The sequence below is a fragment of the Herpailurus yagouaroundi genome, unplaced genomic scaffold (assembly GCF_014898765.1).
Source record: "Herpailurus yagouaroundi ecotype Mexico unplaced genomic scaffold, PumYag 141, whole genome shotgun sequence".
Classification (NCBI taxonomy): Eukaryota; Metazoa; Chordata; class Mammalia; order Carnivora; family Felidae; genus Herpailurus; species Herpailurus yagouaroundi.
Window position 1 is genome coordinate 65750388 of NW_024412396.1, and position 19578 is coordinate 65769965.

General features: G+C 37.6%; 1 protein-coding gene across 23 annotated transcripts in view; it reads left to right on the plus strand.

Annotated features, from left to right (window-relative positions):
- The window catches only part of UNC79 (unc-79 subunit of NALCN channel complex), a 280616-nt gene that overhangs the window by 49332 nt on the left and 211706 nt on the right, over positions 1-19578 (plus strand). For 3 of the 23 annotated variants that reach the window (XM_040478104.1, XM_040478103.1, XM_040478097.1), the window contains exons 1-5: positions 3635-4047; positions 4804-4924; positions 10346-10363; positions 11861-12165; positions 15493-15663. The exons of 1 other annotated variant lie outside the window; for it this stretch is intronic. In XM_040478104.1, coding sequence (XP_040334038.1) covers positions 3945-4047; positions 4804-4924; positions 10346-10363; positions 11861-12165; positions 15493-15663 — 718 coding nt within the window. In that variant the 5' untranslated portion in view covers positions 3635-3944. Of the gene's footprint in view, positions 1-3627; positions 4048-4803; positions 4925-10345; positions 10364-11860; positions 12166-15492; positions 15664-19578 lie in introns of those variants that run through there. 19 more of the 23 variants (XM_040478098.1, XM_040478107.1, XM_040478096.1 and 16 more) reach the window with 14 other exon arrangements.

Sequence of the window (19578 nt, forward strand, 5' to 3'; positions counted from 1 at the left end):
TTTATATTTTAGAAAAATCTCTTTGACTGCTCTGAGGAGAAAGAGCTGGAGAGAGGCAAGAGAGAACCAGGAAGATGAATAAGGGGCTTTCACAATTGATGGGGAGGTGATGGTGCCCAGTAATGATCACGAAGATAAAGAACAGAAGACAGATTGGAGGTATATTTTGGAGGTATATATTATCCATTGACAGGATTTAGTGACAAGTTGGATTAAGGGTGTGAGAGAGAGGGAAAAGGAGCTGTCAGGATGATTCTCAGAATACTTTGTTGGAGTGACTTAGTAGATTGTATAGATGGTGGAATAGGTTTTTTTTGGGGGGGGGGTAAAGGGTGAGATAAGTGTTCAGTGTGGAACATGTTTGCCTTTGTGATATCTGTAAGATTCCTAAGTAGAGAAATTGAATTGATGAGGTATGTTACTCAGAAGAGCTACCCATCTGGGATGGAGATACAAATTTAAGAGTAGTTGGCATAGATCGTGCTGCAGGCTCTATGGATGGGTGGGGTTGCCTGTGGATAGAATATGGAGACAGAGGAACAGAGAATCTAGGCCTGAGCCCTGGGGAATTCTCACATTAAACATCAAGTAATGGAGGAAGTAGTGGAGCTCAGTGAGGGGCTGCACTGGAGCAGTAAGGGGGAAGACTAGAATGTGGGGTTGCTGGGAAGCCCATGGGGGTGTATCAAGGAGGAAGGGATTGGCTGTATGGAATGGGCTAAAACATCCAGGAAAATGATGATGGTAAAGTGCCCATTGGATGTGGCAATGGGCTCCAGATGATGGTGGGAAAGGGGGATTCAGGGCAGTGGTGGTGGTGGAAGCCTGACAGGAGTGAGTCCAAGAATTGGAAGTGATGGAGAAATGAGAGAGTGTACACAACTCTTTATAATCTTGGCTCTGAAGAGAGAGGCCAGTGCTGGAGGGGAATGTCAGGTCAAGGGAGAGAGTTTTTGTTTCCCTTTAACAAGGGAGATTCTAGAGTTTATTTGGATGCTTATGGCCATGACTTAGTGGGAGGGAGAGTACTAGTGGTCTGATTGATTATGTTTGATTGGAAAAAGAAAGGAGATGCAAGTAGGCTTTGCTGTCTACTCTGTGTTGAGTTTGTACTAGGTACTATGCTAAGTGGTTGGCACAGTAAGTGATTAATATTCACAGTAATCCCATGAAGTTGGTATGATTATCCCTATTTTACAGATGAGGAAACAGGAGTTAAGTAGAAGTAGAACCAAAGTCTTAATCCAGAAGTGTTTGATTTCAGAGCTTAGACCCTTAGCTCTGGCTTATACTATTGGAGGATTTCCTCTATGGTGGTGTATTAGTTGGTTTCCTAGGGTTGCCATCACAAATTCCCACAAACCAGGTGGTGTAAACAACAGAAATTAATTTTCTCACTGTCCTGGGGGCCAGAAGTCCAAGATCAAGGTGTCGGCAGGTTTGGTTTCTCCCGAGGCCCGTCTCCTTGGCTTGCAGATGGCTACTGTCTCCCTGTCCTCACATGGCCTTTTCTCTGTGCACATGTATCCCTGGTGTCTCTCCTGTGTCCTAATGTCCTCTCTTTATAAGGGCACTTGTCAGACTGGATCAAAGCCTACTCCAAGGGTCTAATTTTTACTTACTCACCACTTTAAAGGCCTTATTTCCAAATAGTCACATTTTGACATCAAGCCTTCAACCTATGTGTTTGGGGGGGGGGGCACAATGCAGTCTGTAACAGATGACTTCTGTTTCCTTAAAACTGTAAGGAAAAGAGTAGGTGTGGGGGAGCTTTGAAGAACGTGGAGAGGGATGAAACAGTGATTGAAGAGGGTGGATAGGAGCTTACTACAAAAAAGGTAGTCTTACAGTCTTACAGTCAGTTGAGCTTGGAGATCGTTTGTTTATATCTCAATTATCTGAGGTTCTATAGCAATATTCTGGTAAATGATTGGAGTAAAGAGTAAGAACTCAGTGCTGCAGCGAGGCTGCTGGTTGCTCACATAGGCTTACTAACCAGCTACATGACCATTTTTTTTGTGTACAAAGTTGAAATGTAAATGCATTCTGTTCACATCCTCAGCATAATTACACATTACTGATGTCAGGGACCTTTCTGGATGTTCTCAAATAGTTGAAAACATGAAAGTTAAATAAATCTGTGATTGCTAAGATTTTGTTGCATTTCACCAATGCAGAATTTAGCTTGAACATTTTCCAACAGGTTCTACAAGTTGTCTTTCATGATTACTCACCACTCTCTTTGTGCTTCTTTCTCTCCCCCTCTTTCTTTCTTCCCTGTTATCATCTTCACTCATCAGTTATTTATTGAGTATCTACTAGATGTCCGGCACTAGGGTAAAAACAGTCAACAATCTAGTGTGGGAGTCACAGATGTATATATGCAAAAAAAAAAAAAGCCCCCAATTGGTAAGGGGTATTATTAAGGTAATAATTCATTTGTTCATTTATCCTGCAAATATATTGAGTTTTTACTGAGTGTCAGGCAGTGTGTTAGGCTTGGTATAGAGACAGGAGTAAGATACAGTTTCTGCCCTCAAGAAACGTACAACCTGATATACAAAACATAAACAGGTAAGTAAATAAAGACAATGCAATGTGACATCTGTAAAATATTAAAATCACTTCTCAAAGAAGGGAGTGATTCTTGTCTCTGCTTTCCCTTGCATGTTTGGATACCTGTTGAAAGGAGCCGTTGCTGCATTTTAACAAAAGGAACTATAAAAAGAATATCCATTCATTTCACCCGTGGTTCTAAATGCTTATTTTTGTTGTGTAGTGATGGTTTTGTAGCTCTTGAATTACAAGCAAACATCGAGTTTGGGATCTATGGCTTTTCTCTTCCCATGAGTTTATTGTCCACAGTTGACACCATCAACACCTTTTTTTAGGTGATAGGATGGTTAATGGTGTCCCTGAAATACTTGACAGAAACCTGCTGAATATTAAAGCTTGTGAAAAATCACAGTAACAGAGCACTCCTGTGGTGGTAGGTGAGCTGAGAACATATGCTAGCTAGAACATACCTCAAATATTTGGGACTTGGAACTATGTATTAATGGGTGAGGAGGTTCCCAGTAATGTGATTTTTTTTTTCAAAGGTGGTTAACAGCAGATCAAAAACACTGAGAAGAAAGTGGGTTTTTGTAGATTATGTAATTGAAACATTTTCAAGTATCCCTTCTTTTTACCTCATCTCAGGAAAACAGTTATTTACAACCAAACATTTATGGGGTTCATTGAGACAACGGCTATAAACTTGTTGCTTTCTTCAGAGGTGATATGCTATACAAACTCAAGGTATTATTATCTGCAATCTAGACTTCTTTTTGTGGGAAATGATAACCATATTATGGGATTAGTGCAGGTAGTAGGGGGGAGGAAAGGCAAATTTGATCAATGGTATGTGTGGGATTTAGAATCAATGGTTAACCAAATAGCAGCTAAAAATTGCTTTGATATCATGCAACAAACACCCACTATCTGCATATTGACTTCATTTCAGATTCGTAATCTAAAGTATGTCCTAGTGGAAGGAACACAGGTTGGGAACTAAGGGTATAAATTCTGGTCTACCTCTGCCATTGACTACCTATGTGCCTCATTTTCCCTATCTTTAAAATGAAATGGTTATGAGAAAAGGTCGCTAAGGTCCCTCCAGTTCTATTTCATCATTCTGTGATTCTTCGCCTGTCAAAAGCATATGACTTTTTTTAAGTTGCTTACGCCAGCATTTCAGTTAGAATTGCATCCAGGAGTTTGTTTCCATGGGCTGTTGGGAACAGCAAGACCTTGCTTCTCCAGGACTTGATATGTCTTCTGTTAACTGCTGACAGTGAGCCATACCACCTAAAAGGCTCCCTTGGTAGCCTTAAAGATTGAAAGGACAAATGGACAGTGTTGAGAGCTCTGTGGAAGAGGAGACCTGAGAGACGGTGATCACCATGGCCCCTTGGGATTTGCAAAGAGGAATGACTAGCACTGGGCCATTCACTGCAGCCAGGTCAAAGGTCAGGTCAGGAATGTGGACAATGCTGGTGACTCCAGGTAGGTCTAGGAGGGTAAACAAGCCCACTGAGTCCCTCCTGCATCTTGAGAAGATCTGAGCAGCTCTGCTCAGAAAAGCTATTAGGAAGTTTTCTAATTTATGAAACTCCTTGGAAGGAAAAATGTGACATTTATTTTTCATATTTTTATTACTATCCAGTCATTATATTCTTACTCAACACTCACCAAGTTACTCTCCTCTTAACGTATTCTCACAGTTCAAACATTCAGTAAACACACTACGTGCTTTTATGATCACATTGAGTTAAAAATCTGATTTTGACTGATGCCATTGTGCAACGGACTCCCTATATTTCAGGATTTTTGGAGTATTGCTGAAAGACCTTTGAGTTTTCTCCTTCAGTTTTAGTTAAGCAATCTTAAATATAATTCTCTGGTGGCAGAGATTTATATCTATTATTATTTTGATAATAAGCTAACTTGGGGGTGATTATACAATGATTTGGAGCATTGCCTTTCTTAGTGATAAAAAAAGTTATGGAAGATTTGTGAATAGGATATTAAGCCAGATAACTTAAAAAAAAATTGTGTGCTGGATACAATTATAAGAAATTAAAGATCTTTTAAATTGTTTCTATCATGGAATTCCAATAAAATTCAGCATATTTTCCTTAAAATACTAATTAAATTCCTGTGTCTAATCATTAAAAGAAAACCCAACAAGCTGTGTACCTAATGCATATTACAAGATAATTTTTCTTTTTTTTTTTTTTTTTTTGTTTTGCTTTTATCTAGTTGCTTCCAAGATCCGGTACTTACAGGAATATCATAACCGGGTTCTTCACAACATTTATCCTGTACCTTCAGGAACAGATATTGCAAACACCCTGAAATACTTTTCTCAGACCTTGTTAAGGTAAGCTTTAAAATATCCTCTACTTCAAAAGAATTATTAGGTAGTTTTGCTGAATTGATTGGGACCTAAACTTTTATCGCACTGAAAGTTTTGAAGGGCCTTATGTTTTCTAGTGCTCTGCCAGAAGAGTCTGGACTCAAGTTCTCTGGGTGTATATAGCAGGTCAGCTCACAGGCCTAACTGGAAAAAAAAAAAAAAAAGGGTTGCATGGCTACTGCCTGCTTTCCTCCACTTTACGTCTTTTCAAGAGATTTATACAGTGATAAAGGTTATATGTCTGGCATTAATATAGAATGAGATTGACAGGAGAATTTACATTGCTAAAATTAATAAGAAACATGGTCTTAAAGAAAATCAGAATTAAGTAGTGTTTTAGGTTCATCAATAGTATTTCCTGTTTCTTGAAGTATAATGTGTGGTAATAACAATCTGTGCAACACTTCAAGCGTTCAACATGCTTTACAATTGATGTGGAAATTCTGAGGAGGACAAGGAATGAAAAACAAATCCTGGATGCTTTTACTATAAGACGGAGACAGGAGGGACCTATCTACTTCACAGTTCTCTTTAGGAAAAACAAGGGGAGCCTTTCAAGTAAAGACTCCGTTGTTTGGAAAATAACACTGAAGAATAAAGGGGAACGCTTCACTTTCCATTACATTCTAAGGCTTGGTCTCCCCATTACCATGATCTTCTCACTCCAAATCTGATATTGGAAACACACAACTTGACTTGCTACTATTTCTTTTTGCTGTGTAACAGCAACATTTTTGTGAGATAGGTATTAGGGAGGGAACACCAATTCCGACTGAGTGTAGTTGCCCTGGAGTCCCCGCTCGTGCAAGGCGAGCCTTTGGCAGTCTGAATGCTTTGTAGAAAGAAGTTTCACGCGTTTAAGTCAGCTGCTCGTCTTCTACAGCCCTGATCTTTGTTCTTCTTATTCTTTGGAGTATCTTGTCTTCTTTAGAACACTTGGTGTCCCTATTCTGTATTAAAGGGATTCTGTGTATCAGATTCATAGATTTCATACTTGCTTAGTAAGTAGAGGCGATTTCCCTTCTTTTCAAATTGCAGTGGGATTATTTGCTCAGTGTTCATTGAAATAATCAGTTTGTTTATATTGATATACAAGCATCTGATCCTGCTCTTTTGAATTCTCCTTTTGTCTTTGAGGTCAGGGTTCTCAACGGGAAACATTGTCCTTTATCACAAATTCTGGAAGTTCTCAAAGTGGGAGGCTTTTTTTCAGTAGCAAGCAGATTCTGAATTCACTTTGCAAAGAAACTGTGACATTTGTTGGCACTTTGAAGCCTACTGCTTAAGTCTTAGTCATTGTGTCAGAAAGTTTGGAAATTTAGGATACTGAAGTCATGTTTGCAAGACATGAAGTTTCCATTTTCTTGAGCCATGGATTATTAGGATATGATCATGGTTCATAGCATTTTAATGATAAAACTGGTGTTAAGGTAGTTTGTTCAAGTAGCTGTTGGAGAAGATTCTGTGCCATTGAGCTGAATCCATTTTCTTTTTAAAATTTATTTATGTAGATTCAAGTTAGTTAACATGCAGTGTAGTATTGGTTTCAGGAGTGGAATCCAAGTGCCCTCCTTAATGCCCAACATCCATTTCTTCCATGCCCCCTTCCCCTCCCCTCAAGCAGTGCTCAGTTTTTCTCTGTATTTAAGAGTCTCTTAAGGTTTGCCTCACTCTCTGTTTTTATCTTATTTTTCCTTCTCTTACCCTATGTTCATCTGTTGTGTTTCTTAAGTTCCACCATTTTCAAGGGAGACAATATCAGCAGCTGCTTCTAATGGTAGTATTAACAATAACTACCATTATCATAGCAATATTGTATGATAATACTAGTAATTATATGTGTCAAACACTGTTCTAAGAACTATACATGTCATCTCATTTAATCCCTTATAATAATTATATGAAATAAATATAGTATTATACCTATTTTACAGATAATGAAACTAAAGCGTAAAGCAGTTAAAGAAATTGCTCAGTCACCTATCTAGTCAGCATTGGAACCTGGATTTGACCCTGGTGGTTTTAATCCACAGCATATTCTCAATAATTACACTCTATTGCTTCTCCCTCATACTACTAGTTATCATGGTGCAAAGACACTTCTTTTAGTAAATACTTGGGTTTGGCCTTTGGGAAGACCAACATCCATTATGAGTTCTTGGCATAGTTTTGGTTTTCCTTGAGATTAAGGGAGGAAAGGCTGTGCTTAGTGCAAAGATTTGCCAACTTTTTGGAAGTTAAATTGAGCTGTACTTGAGGTGATCTGGATAGTGTTTTAATTCCCAGATGCTTTAGCTGTCTCTCACTTAGCAATTTGTTGTGGATAGTAAGTCAGAGCAGAGTTGATAGCCTATAGGACACACTCACATGAAGTAGGAAGAAGAAAGAAAACAGTACGAAGCATAACATGTCACAGGCTGAACTTCAGTGCTTAGAGGTTTCAACTCTTGGGCTGAACCCAATGCAATTTCTTTCTTCTTTTTGCCTACCTCAGCATTAAAAAAATAAAAAGCAAAAATCAAAAATAAATAAAAACACCAAAAAAACCCCTGACAACAACCCCACAAAACCCAACGCAAAATTCTTTAATTTCTTTTGTTTATTGGAAATATAGAACTTACAACTATTGTCCTACATTGGACCAAACTATGACCACTTTCACTGTTGATATATATATATATCCATAATAATATTTATATTTCTTAATTTTCTTTATGCTATTAGAAAATTCAAGACAGATAAGATGGTCTAGGTATTTGGTGTCCAAGATTATTGACAGAGTTTCTACTCACTAACAAGTGGGTTCCCTTTGCATTTTAGACGACTTTTACATTCAGAAGCACTTCTTGCTTTCAGAATGCAGATTCTTGGAAAGAAACAAGAAGAAAGAATTAGAGACGAATTCTCAGAGTAACCCTCTGTCTATTTGGATATTCTCAAGGAAGTTAAAATTATTATTATTTTGAGTAAAATCTGCAACTTGAAGTACCAGCAGCTTCATTTGAGTCAGAATTGCATTTTTAGAGGAATAGTCCTCTGGTATTCATGTGTGGCATGTGACTCTTACTGATTTCAGTAGACTTTGTACATATTCCCAAAGGCAGAGATTAGCCTAGGTGTTTAACTTCAATTAATTTAATCCACAGGAGAGGAGAGATTATGTGTTACCGTAATTAACTATATCAGTGGTTGAATAGTCCACATCTGTTCACTTAGCTCTTAATTAGACTCACATTGTAGTTCATGGGGTTCCCTAAATTTTAGGTTAGTAGAAGATGAGTCTTACGTGGTATTCAGCTTACTAACCCTTGAGCCTAGAGCAGAGTTTGGTCCTTAGAAGAGGGTCAACAAATATTTGTTGAATTGAGTTGACTTTGGTCCAGATTTTATCCATTGCAGTAACCCTTCTAGAGCATTATTTCATCTAGCAGTGACCTGGGGTACTGGGTAAAATTTTGTCTGAGTGCTAACTTGTACTCATTTTAATTTAGTAGGGACCTAAGTATGGGAACAGACACACAATTTACACACAACTTCAGAGTTTAGTTTTTTGTTTGCTTTTAGTATTAGAAGGAACTATGAAGATCATCTAGTTTAATCCCCCCCTCATTGCTACAGAGGAGTCTGTCCATTTTACATTGAAAGCATTCTGGGGCCATATTTAAAATATCTAAGTTCTTCTTTAAGGATCTTGCCTCTTACCTGGCAGAATATTTAAAGGTTTCCAGTCTTCCTATGTCATGCAGTCTTTTGGAATTCCTTCCCCCAGATCTCTCTTCTGGTGCCATTCCAGCTGCTTGTGCATAAAATCTTTTTAACAATCATTATCTTTGGGGAAAACTACTTGCTGCTAACTCTTTAGAAAATGTTTGATATGTTTTTTAAAAGGGATTCTAGTCTCAGTTCAATAAGCTTAGTTGAATTGTAATTTTTACTTGCTTAGGAAGAAAACAGACCTTCCAATGACTGATTTGAAGTCCACAGAGTAGCTTTAGAGTATTGCATGATAAAGTAAATTTTATTTAGTGTATAGATTCAACTAAGATGTCAAAATTTATAAGCTTATAGAAAGTTTATTTGATGTATTATTTTTTGTGCTATAAATACCTCAGGGCAACTTTTCATCTTTCTCCATACCCACAGGGGTCTTCTCTTGGTTCCTCTTGATGTTGGAAGTAAACGTTTGATAAAGAGGATCTCAGGAGGGAAAAGGAAAGGTGAAAAGTTGGTTGCTGGGTCAAACTCTTCTGAGCAGGGCATTCTTAATGTTCTTTTTGGTTGGGTGTATAGTCCTCTGGGAAAGAATTTTAGATGGGGTAGATGGTTTTATCATTCCCGAGTTAGACAGTTTGGTTGGGGAAATAAGTTTTTTTTTCTTTTTTTCTGAATAAACTTCACAAAACATCATAAAATCACAATGCATTGTACATTGATTCATGAGCCCTTCTTAAGTTTTACCACAAATGAAAACATTTCCTTACATTGAAACATGAATGGTAATTTAAAACTGGTTTCATGGATAATTCATTTCAGCCATTTTTTTCCTCAACCTCACCTACTTATTAAATCTAGAGGCAGTGAGAGAGAAGTTTTACTGTTTCAATGCTGACATTCTCCCTCCCTGCATGTATGAACTTGTTGCTGCTATCATTTGGGAACCCCACATATACAGGAAGGGAAAAATACCAAAATGGAGTCTCCAAAGTTGATTTGACTAGTGTCTTAAACTATATCCAACTTTGGAACAATACTGAAGTATACTCGAAAAAAATAATGTGCTATATTTCCCCCACCAAGGAAAAGTTGATGACAGAACGGTACTTAATTTAAAGGATAGCATTAATATATGACATGTAGCTAATTTTATTCTCTAAGGCAAAATGTTTTTCTATATCACTTCTAGAAGATCCACATCTTGTAATTTTGAAAAGATGTAGGTAGTAGGGTTAACTACTGAAATTTGGTTAGGACTGAAATTTGGGAAATAGTATTTCTAACTTATATCCATTATGATTCTAAAGGAATTTTCAGTGGGATAGAATCCTCCAGGATTCAAATAGATTTTTGGTGACTGGGCTTATCAAGAACATAACATTTAAAGGTGGTACATTTAGGAATAATCAAGTTATATGAGGAAACTATAAAGTCTGATGGAAAATCTGATGGTACTGGAATGTTGATATTATCCCATTGTAAAGTATAAAGTATATGTATCTTACTTTAAGATAAATACATCACACACAAAAAAGGTTAATTTAATCCCTTTAAAAGTAAAAAAAAAACAACACTAAATCTTAAGTTATTTCTTGCTAAGAAGTATTACATAACTATTCTGAAATTATCTTTATTATTATTAATTGTTTTTCCCTGGACATTGGGTAACAGAAGACAAAGGAAATCGAGGTAAATTAGGCACATGGAAAATAAAAAGCATGTAGTCATTTTTCTTACATTGTAACATATTTTGCACTAAGAGTAAATAAAAATAAATGTCAATTTGAAATAGCAAGCATGCTCGACACTAACCAATTCTTCACACCACTGTAAAATTGTAAATGTAATATCATTAACTAAGAACTTAGTAATGTTTGATGCACATAGAGTGAGTGTAAAACAAGGTTATTTTTATGTAATGAAACATTTATAAATTGTTATCTATTTTGATTCACATATAAGTGTACTATATAAAAGCACTTTGTAAGCGCAGCAGAGATTATCATTATAATGTATAACTATTGTCTTTGATGATAAATAGTAAACCTAATTTTAAAAACTTAAAACATCTGGCCAAGCAGTTATTTCTTCTATTTTTAAATTAACAAGTTTTCTGCTTTATTGCTTTTACTAAAAGGCTTTTATTTAAAAAATGAAGACTAAAAGAAAGCTAGTTTATTTCTAGAGTTTATTTTTCTTCCCATTAAACTTTTTTTTTAACTTTCTAAATTATCTTTCCTTTAGTTTTTAGTGAGTTTTGTTGAATAATAACGTAAGTAGCAGCAGTAATATATAAGATACTATTGTATGATGTGCAGCTATATGGCAGATACTGCTTGCCTAGTCTTTAGAATTTTGAAGGTAACTATTTAATAAACCAATGTTTGTATTCATAAAATAAAATGTTTCCTCCCCAACATGCAAAATTAAAAAAAAACACACATAAATAACCATTATCATTAGTTCACAAACATATGCTACGGACCATCTACTATATATTATTTTATAGCTTTTCCAATGTAGTTTAGCTAACATTTTAGAAATATGTATTATTTCTAAATTCATATGCCTGTTTAAACTTCATTATCTCAAATGATACTGATAGAATGTCATGAAACAGTATCATAATATACATATAGACATTATTTTGATGCAATAAACATGTGATTTTTAAGACTTTCTTAATAAACACACATGTTTATTCTTTGCTAAAACATGTTTCTGCAAGTGCCGTACCTATATTTTGCAGGTTTTTGTTTACCCGATTAAGGCAGTCTAGCTGAAAACTTCTTTTGCCTTGAAAGCTTGTTTTAATTAGTATAAAAGCCCTAATTCATTAGATGAAACCATTGTTTTTCCTTCGAGGAAACCTCTCCTTCACCAAACCGATAAGCTGTAAAACATGGGTTTGGCACTGAAACATGCATTTTTATATTTTTGCTCCTTACTAACCAGATAACACATGAGATGCAATGCAATTTCCACGAAAGAAACCGTGCATTATTGGTATTTCTGAGCACGAAGCTATGTGACCCCTACTTGATGTGTAGACACTGCTGGTGTGGCAATTGCATCTTATGTGGGATATATCTGGAGTTTTATTATTTGTTTTAGAGTGTCATTTCAATGTAATGTGCTGTTCTTTGTGTCTTTGTTGTCTCTTTTTTTTCCTTGTCCCCCCAACAGCATTTTGTCCCGCACAGGGAAGAAGGAAAACCAAGATGCCTCCAATTTGACAGTGCCCATGACCATGTGTCTTTTTCCTGTGCCATTCCCACTCACCCCATCTCTAAGACCGCAGGTCAGTTCCATCAACCCTACTGTTACTCGCTCCCTCCTTTACAGCGTCCTGCGAGATGCTCCCTCTGAACGCGGCCTGCAAAGTCGTGATGCTCACTTGTCAGACTACCCTTCTTTGGACTATCAAGGCCTCTACGTGACTTTGGTGACTCTTCTGGATCTAGTTCCTTTACTCCAGCACGGCCAACACGGTGAGCATTTAATCAAAATCTTTGAGAATGTATGTGTATGTTTATGGATGCTGGAGACCGTTGTTACTGTAATAAATTGCTTAAAAGGTCTTTGTGTGGCTAAAGCCCTTCTTATATGGAAACTTAATTATGGCTTTTCCCATCCTGTCATTTTTCGCTCATTTATGACCAGAGGGATGTTACCCAGGTCGGCCTACATTTGGAGGGGAGTGGGCTGGAAGGACGAGTAGAGCTGTATTGGGAATTTACCTGCTTATCATGGAGGTGCTTGTTGGAATTATGATTTGTGGGCTAAGATTTAGAAACCTGCCCCCCATAAAATGTAAGAGATGGAGCCTGAAGGGCACGTGAAATCCACTGACTAATCCTGTGATTTTTCGCGGCAAATCACAGAATCTCCCTGGGACTTACTTTTCCTGTCTTTTAAATCCGGGAGGTTCGATAAGAATAAATCTCTAAGAACTCTTCCAAATTTAACCAGCGATCACTGGTTATTATTACAAAGTGTTGGCGGTCGGTATGATATATGGTGCTGCTACAAGCTGTATGTGGCATATACTACACACTATTAGGGGTGCTTCGGGAGAGTGACCTGAGAGCATGCTTCTTTGCCTAACGCTTTCCCTTTCCACAGTGTGTTTTAGCCAATGTCATGATCTCACTTGCTTACCATTTTCTAACCCATAAAAAGGAGTACAATATCTCTTGTTTAACTATTCAGTATTATATTTGTGAGAATCAAATGGAAAACCATGCAGTAAGAAAAGGGATTTTTCCAGAGAATGAATGTTTAAAACATTGGTTAGAACAGCATTTTAACTTGAAAACACTGATAATTTGGTCTCTGGAAGTACGATACCCAAAGTTTCACTGTATAGAAAAACTGGAATTTGGGAAATGAGTGAGTTGTGGGAGTTATTTCGCCCTTTACTTGCAGCTAGCTCTCCTAAGAGAATGCTTAATGGTTTATTAAGATGTGTTCCTAATTAGAAAATTAAAAAAAACCTACTTTCTTAAAAATGATGAAATAATGATTGTTGAATTTGTTTTTTTTTCTTATATTTACAGTTCTGTATTATAGTGAATATAAAAAAATGTAGAAATTTGTAAATTTGCTTGTTGTGTAACTTTGTAGTTGTTTTAAGCCCAGTCACTTTTACTGTGATCCCTGTACCCACTCAGAATTTCAAAGAGATGACTCTCTGAACATAAGACTGCCAGAGCTTACTGTGGTGGTGGTCTCATCAGTACTTTTCCTTTGTGACAACCTGTCCTGAGGTCACTGTAGACCTGCCTGGTCCTGGGGTGGGCCACTGTGTTAGAGCCCCTTTATTAAGATAAAAAGCATTCAGTTTGATAACTCACAATCCATTTAACTGCAATTTAACTGTGTTAAATTACAACAATTTCAGGGGGAATGATGTATATATTTGCTTTTTACCTACAACTATGTTGCGACTTTACTCTTCACTGTTATCTGTAGACTGTGTTCTCTGTTCTTAGAAGAGAGGAAAAAACTAGACTCTCCCTTAGAGGTAAAAAAAAGCAGTTCAGCAGTGTTTCCTAACAACACTGGAATCACTGAGGGAGCTTGAATATGGAATTCTGGGTCCCACACTGGGATTTAGGAATAAGAGTCGCTGAAGGGTGTGTCCTGGGGATCCAAATTTTTACTGAGCTCTCTGGGTGACTCTTTTGTGTACTGAGCGTGTGAACTACCGTTCCAGGGCTCGAGGCGGTGTCTCCACGTGGGGAAGGGCTGTGCACTGGTGAGAGCTACATTCTTGACACAGTTCAGCTACCAGCTGTCAGGCGATCTTGGACCCTCACTTTCCTTCTCCGGGCCTCAGTTTCCTTACTTGAAAGATATTCCAGATTGGCTCTCAGGCCCCTTTCAACACTAATGTTCTGTAACTACGTTACAATGCAACTAAGGTGTCCTTTATGCACAGCCTCATTTAATTCTTAGTAAAACAACCTATGACTTTTACGTCTTATCAGCTTGAGGCCAAGGTTGACTGACCCTCACTCACCAGCGTGCAGGTGGCCTCATCCTCTCTGTTGTCAGTTGATGTGCTTGTTGAGATGGCAGGTTAATTCCATGATAGTTGGAAATAACATTAGGCATCAAAATTGCACTAAGAAGGTAAATCTGCTGCGAAACAAACAAACCCAATAATTTTCTTTTATAGTGGACAGGAAAGTGACCCATATCTTCCTTGTCAAGTCCTGACTGATGACACACAAATTGGGAGATCCAGAAGTATCAAAAGATATATTCAGTAGAGGTGTCTGAGTGGCTCAGTTGGTTAAACACCCAACTCTTGGTCTCAGCTCAGGTCTTGATCTCAGGGGTGTGAGTTCAAGCCCTGTGTTGGGCTCTGCGATGGGCATGAAGCCTACTTAAAAACAGAAAGATATATTCAGTATATTGGGATTTGGTGTACATGCATTCTAAAGCTAAATAGTTATGGGTTTTTTTGAATGTCCTTTATTTTTGCTCCTTGTGCAGGTAATAATAGTAACACTATTAATATATTTAACAATGGCCATACTTGTGGAGCACACATTATGTGCTGTGTTAAGCACTCTATATTAATCTCATTTAAGCCTCTTAACAGTCCTTCTAGAAGTGAGGTAGGTACTCTTCCTCTCCCCATTTAAAGATGTTGATAGGAAGATTACCACTAGGTAGTACATCCTTCTGTGATAACTGATAACTGAATGCACAGGGCCACACAACATCAATTTACAGCTTCCTTTCTTTGGCACCTGCGGAATATGCTGCTGTACTGGAAGATGCATGTTCCCTCATTGCTCAACACTCCAGATGTAGGAAGACTGTGCTTTTTGGTTGATGGGGCAGGGATAGCCTGGCTTTATTTCCGGTCCTGCCCTTGACTTTGCTAAAACTTCCGTTGGGTAAATAATGTAACATCTTTGTGCCACAGTTACTTTGTGTAAAATGTAATGATGGTAAGAATGCTAGACAACATTTTAGGATTCATGATCACGTGGAAAGTGCTTTTAGTTTCTAAAATCAAGGAATAATAGGAATACCCAGTGTTACTGAAGATTGATAGAGGGTTGAGGAAAAGCTCATGAAATCGATATTTATATTTCTTAATGCAGTTATTCACCAGTCATTTATTGAACAAATATACTGTCTATGCACTCTACTGAGCATTATGTTTCAGAGCTCTTAATAAGAAGGGAGCAAAGCTGTTTTCAATTTAAACCAGTTCATAAGAACTAAAAATATAGAATTGGCATATTTTGTTAAATGGCAAAATATTCAGTGACTGATTACTCACTTTTGTTTTGTAGATCTTGGACAGTCGATATTTTATACAACTACATGTTTGCTACCCTTTCTCAATGATGATATTCTGAGTACTTTGCCCTACACGATGATATCAACGTTAGCTACCTTTCCTCCATTTCTGCACAAGGATATTATTGAATATCTTAGCACATCTTTTCTACCAATGGCTATATGTAAGTTCAATCTTACCTAATACTAGATTCTTTTAACGTATTGTACGAATGGAATTTGCTTGCACTGTTTTAGGCTGTAGATTTTCAGGATTATAATGGAATCACTTGCTATATTCATGTGCTGTGATTTAAATTGTCATTTCAGCATGATGATTATGGAGAGAATCAAAGAAATGAATGATGATTATACCTTAGAATTGTTTTTACTTGCATAATTTGATCTTATAGAGTAGGAAGAAAACATCAAGGCATGGTCTATTACTGACATAGAAACTATGGTATTTTGTGTAACTTAAGAAAAAAGTATGGAGAGAGTGCTGCCTCAGGTATAGAAATTCTTATCTTTTGCACCTGAAGGCAGAAGGTTGTGATGGGAAGATCAATAGACAGCGTCAGGACATATAGATCCTAGTTTCAGCTTCACTTGTAAATGTGCTGTGTGGTGTTAGGCATCTCACATGGTTGATACCTCATCTCCAGAATGATGCTAGCATTAACTTCCCATCACAGGGATGTTGTGATGATAAAGTGAATCAATACGTATGAAAACACTTTGGAAAAAGGCTCGCAACTCATGTGCAAGTTTGTTATAAATGTGGAGCTGATTTGAATTCTGTTTCACTTTTGCAGACTTTTTTTTTTAATTTTATTTTTAATTTTTTAAAATTTACATCCAAATTAGTTAGAATCTAGTGCAACAATGATTTCAGGAGTAGATTCCTTAGTGCCCTTTACCCATTTAGCCCATCCCCCTTCCCACCACCCCTCCAGCAACCCTCAGTTTGTTCTCCATCTTTATGAGTCTCTTCTGTTTTGTCCCCTTCCCTGTTTTTATATTATTTTTATTTCCCTTCCCTTATGTTCATCTGTTTTGTCTCTTAAAGTTCTCATATGAGTGAAGTCATATGATTTTTGTCTTTCTCTGACTAATTTCACTTAGCATAATAGCTTCCAGTTCCATCCACGTGGTTGCAAATGGCAAGATTTCCTTCTTTTTGATTGCCGAGTAATACTCCATTGTATAGATATACCACATCTTCTTTATCCATTCATCCATTGATGGACATTTGGACTCTTTCCATACTTTGGCTATTGTTGATAGTGCTGCTATAAACTTGGTGGTGCATGTGTCCCTTTGAAACAGCACACCTGTGTCCCATGGATAAATGCCTAGCAGTGCAATTGCTGGGCCGTAAAGTAGTTCTATTTTTAGTTTTTTGAGGAACCTCCATACTGTTTTCCAGAGTGGCTGCACCAGCTTGCATTCCCACCAACAGTGCAAAAGAGATCCTCTTTCTCTGCATCCTCACCAACATCTGTTGTTGCCCGAGTTGTTAATGTTAGCCATCCTGACAGGTATAAGGTGGTATCTCATGGTGGTTTTGATTTGTATTTCCCTGATGATGAGTGATGTTGAGCATTTTTTCATGTGTCGGTTGGCCGTCTGGATGTCTTCTTTGGAGAAGTGTTGCAGATTAATTCTAATAGGCTTTCCACACATGAGAGCAGAGAGAAAAAGCCAAATTGGGTTGGTTTTTATGATCAAAATCCTTCTAAAGTATTTTGTAAAGAAATGGATTACGAGGGGTGCCTGGGTGGCTCAGTCGATTGAATTTCTTACTCTTGATTTTGGCTCAGGTCATGATCCCAGGGTCGTGGGATCGAGCCCTGCATCGGGCTCTGGGCTGAGTGTGGCACCTACTTAAGATAATCTCTCTCTCTCTCTCTCTCTCCCTCTGCCCCTCTCCCCTGCTCTTGCGTGCTCTCTCGCTCTCTCTTAAAAAAAAAAAAAAGAATTAGATTATGAATCAATCTATACTTCAGTGGATAACCTGAAAAGATTGTGGGTTTAGGAGCCAAACAGATGTAGATTTAAATCACAGCTCTTCTGCCAAACTAGTTGTGTGGCCCTAGGCAAGTTACCTAACCTTTCTGTTTCTTACCTACGTAAGAAGAATAATCATAATAGTTGCCTGGGTGGTTGTGATAACAGAGATGATTCACCTGGAAATTGGTAAGGTGCTGGCTGGCTCAATGCCAGGTGTTCACTAAGTGTTAGTTTACTGCTCTCCTTCCCTAAACTTTTGTGCCATTAAAATACCTTTATTGGTCACATTTGATTCCTAGTGACCATTTTTCACCATTTTTAATTTTATGTGCTTATCATCTTATTAAAGTTGTTGCTATGTAATAATAGTGGCAAACATAGGTACCTTTAAGCTACATTACTTATTTTATAGTTAAGCTTAATTTTAGCTAGGGAATTATAGTTTCATGTCTTTTTTTTTTTTAATTTTTTTTTTTAACGTTTATTTATTTTTGAGACAGAGAGAGACAGAGTATGAACAGGGGAGGGGCAGAGAGAGAGGGAGACACAGAATCCAAAACAGGCTCCAGGCTCTGAGCAGTCAGCACAGAGCCCGACGCGGGGCTTGAACTCACAGACCGTGAGATCATGACCTGAGCCGAAGTCAGGCACTTAACTGACCAAGGACCCAGGCGCCCCTGTAGTTTCATGTCTTTTAAGCAAAGAGTCTGTCTTCTGCCTAAATTTTATGGTGATTCAGAAACATTAGCAGACCGATGGTATGGTTCAAGCAATAGATTATTGATCATTCTCTCTTTTTTTTTTTGTTCTGTGTGACCTGACAAGCGCTTGCTTATCAATAGTCTTAGAATTGTATAGTTATGTTAACTGTGAAATTTAGGCATAGGAATTCTTCTTATTATTATTTTTAAAGAATTACAGGTGAGGAGGAGCATCTTTGTAATAATTAATCTTTTATTTATTTATTTATTTATTTATTTTTGAACCTCTTTTATTATTATTGTTATTGTTGTTGTTGTTTTTATTCCCCCTTCCTAAGAAGTCTTTTTTTTTATTTTTATTTTATTTTTTTTTAATATATGAAATTTATTGTCAAATTGGTTTCCATACAACACCCAGTGCTCATCCCAAAAGGTGCCCTCCTCAATACCCATCACCCACCCTCTCCTCCCTCCCACCCCCCATCAACCCTCAGTTTGCTCTCAGTTCTCAACAGTCTCTTATGCTTTGGCTCTCTCCCACTCTAACATCTTTTTTTTTTTTTTTTCCTTCCCCTCCGCCATGGGTTTCTGTTAAGTTTCTCAGGATCCACATAAGAGTGAAACCATACGGTATCTGTCTTTCTCTGTATGGCTTATTTCACTTAGCATCACACTCTCCAGTTCCATCCACGTTGCTACAAAAGGCCATGTTTCATTTTTTCTCATTGCCACGTAGTATTCCATTGTGTATATAAACCACAATTTCTTTATCCATTCATCAGTTGATGGACATTTAGGCTCTTTCCATAATTTGGCTATTGTTGAGAGTGCTGCTATAAACATTGGGGTCTATTTTTAATTTTCTGAGGAACCTCCACACTGCTTTCCAGAGCGGCTGCACCAATTTGCATTCCCACCAACAGTGCAAGAGGGTTCCCGTGTCTCCACATCCTCTCCAGCATCTATAGTCTCCTGATTTGTTCATTTTGGCCACTCTGACTGGCGTGAGGTGATATCTGAGTGTGGTTTTGATTTGTATTTCCATGATAAGGAGCGACGTTGAGCATCTTTTCATGTGCCTGTTGGCCATCCGGATGTCTACTTTAGAGAAGTGTCTATTCATGTTTTCTGCCCATTTCTTCACTGGGTTATTTGTTTTTTGGGTGTGGAGTTTGGTGAGCTCTTTATAGATTTTGGATACTAGCCCTTTGTCCGATATGTCATTTGCAAATATCTTTTCCCATTCCGTTGGTTGCCTTTTAGTTTTGTTGGTTGTTTCCTTTGCTGTGCAGAAGCTTTTTATCTTCATAAGGTCCCAGTAATTCACTTTTGCTTTTAATTCCCTTGCCTTTGGGGATGTGTCGAGTAAGAGATTGCTACGGCTGA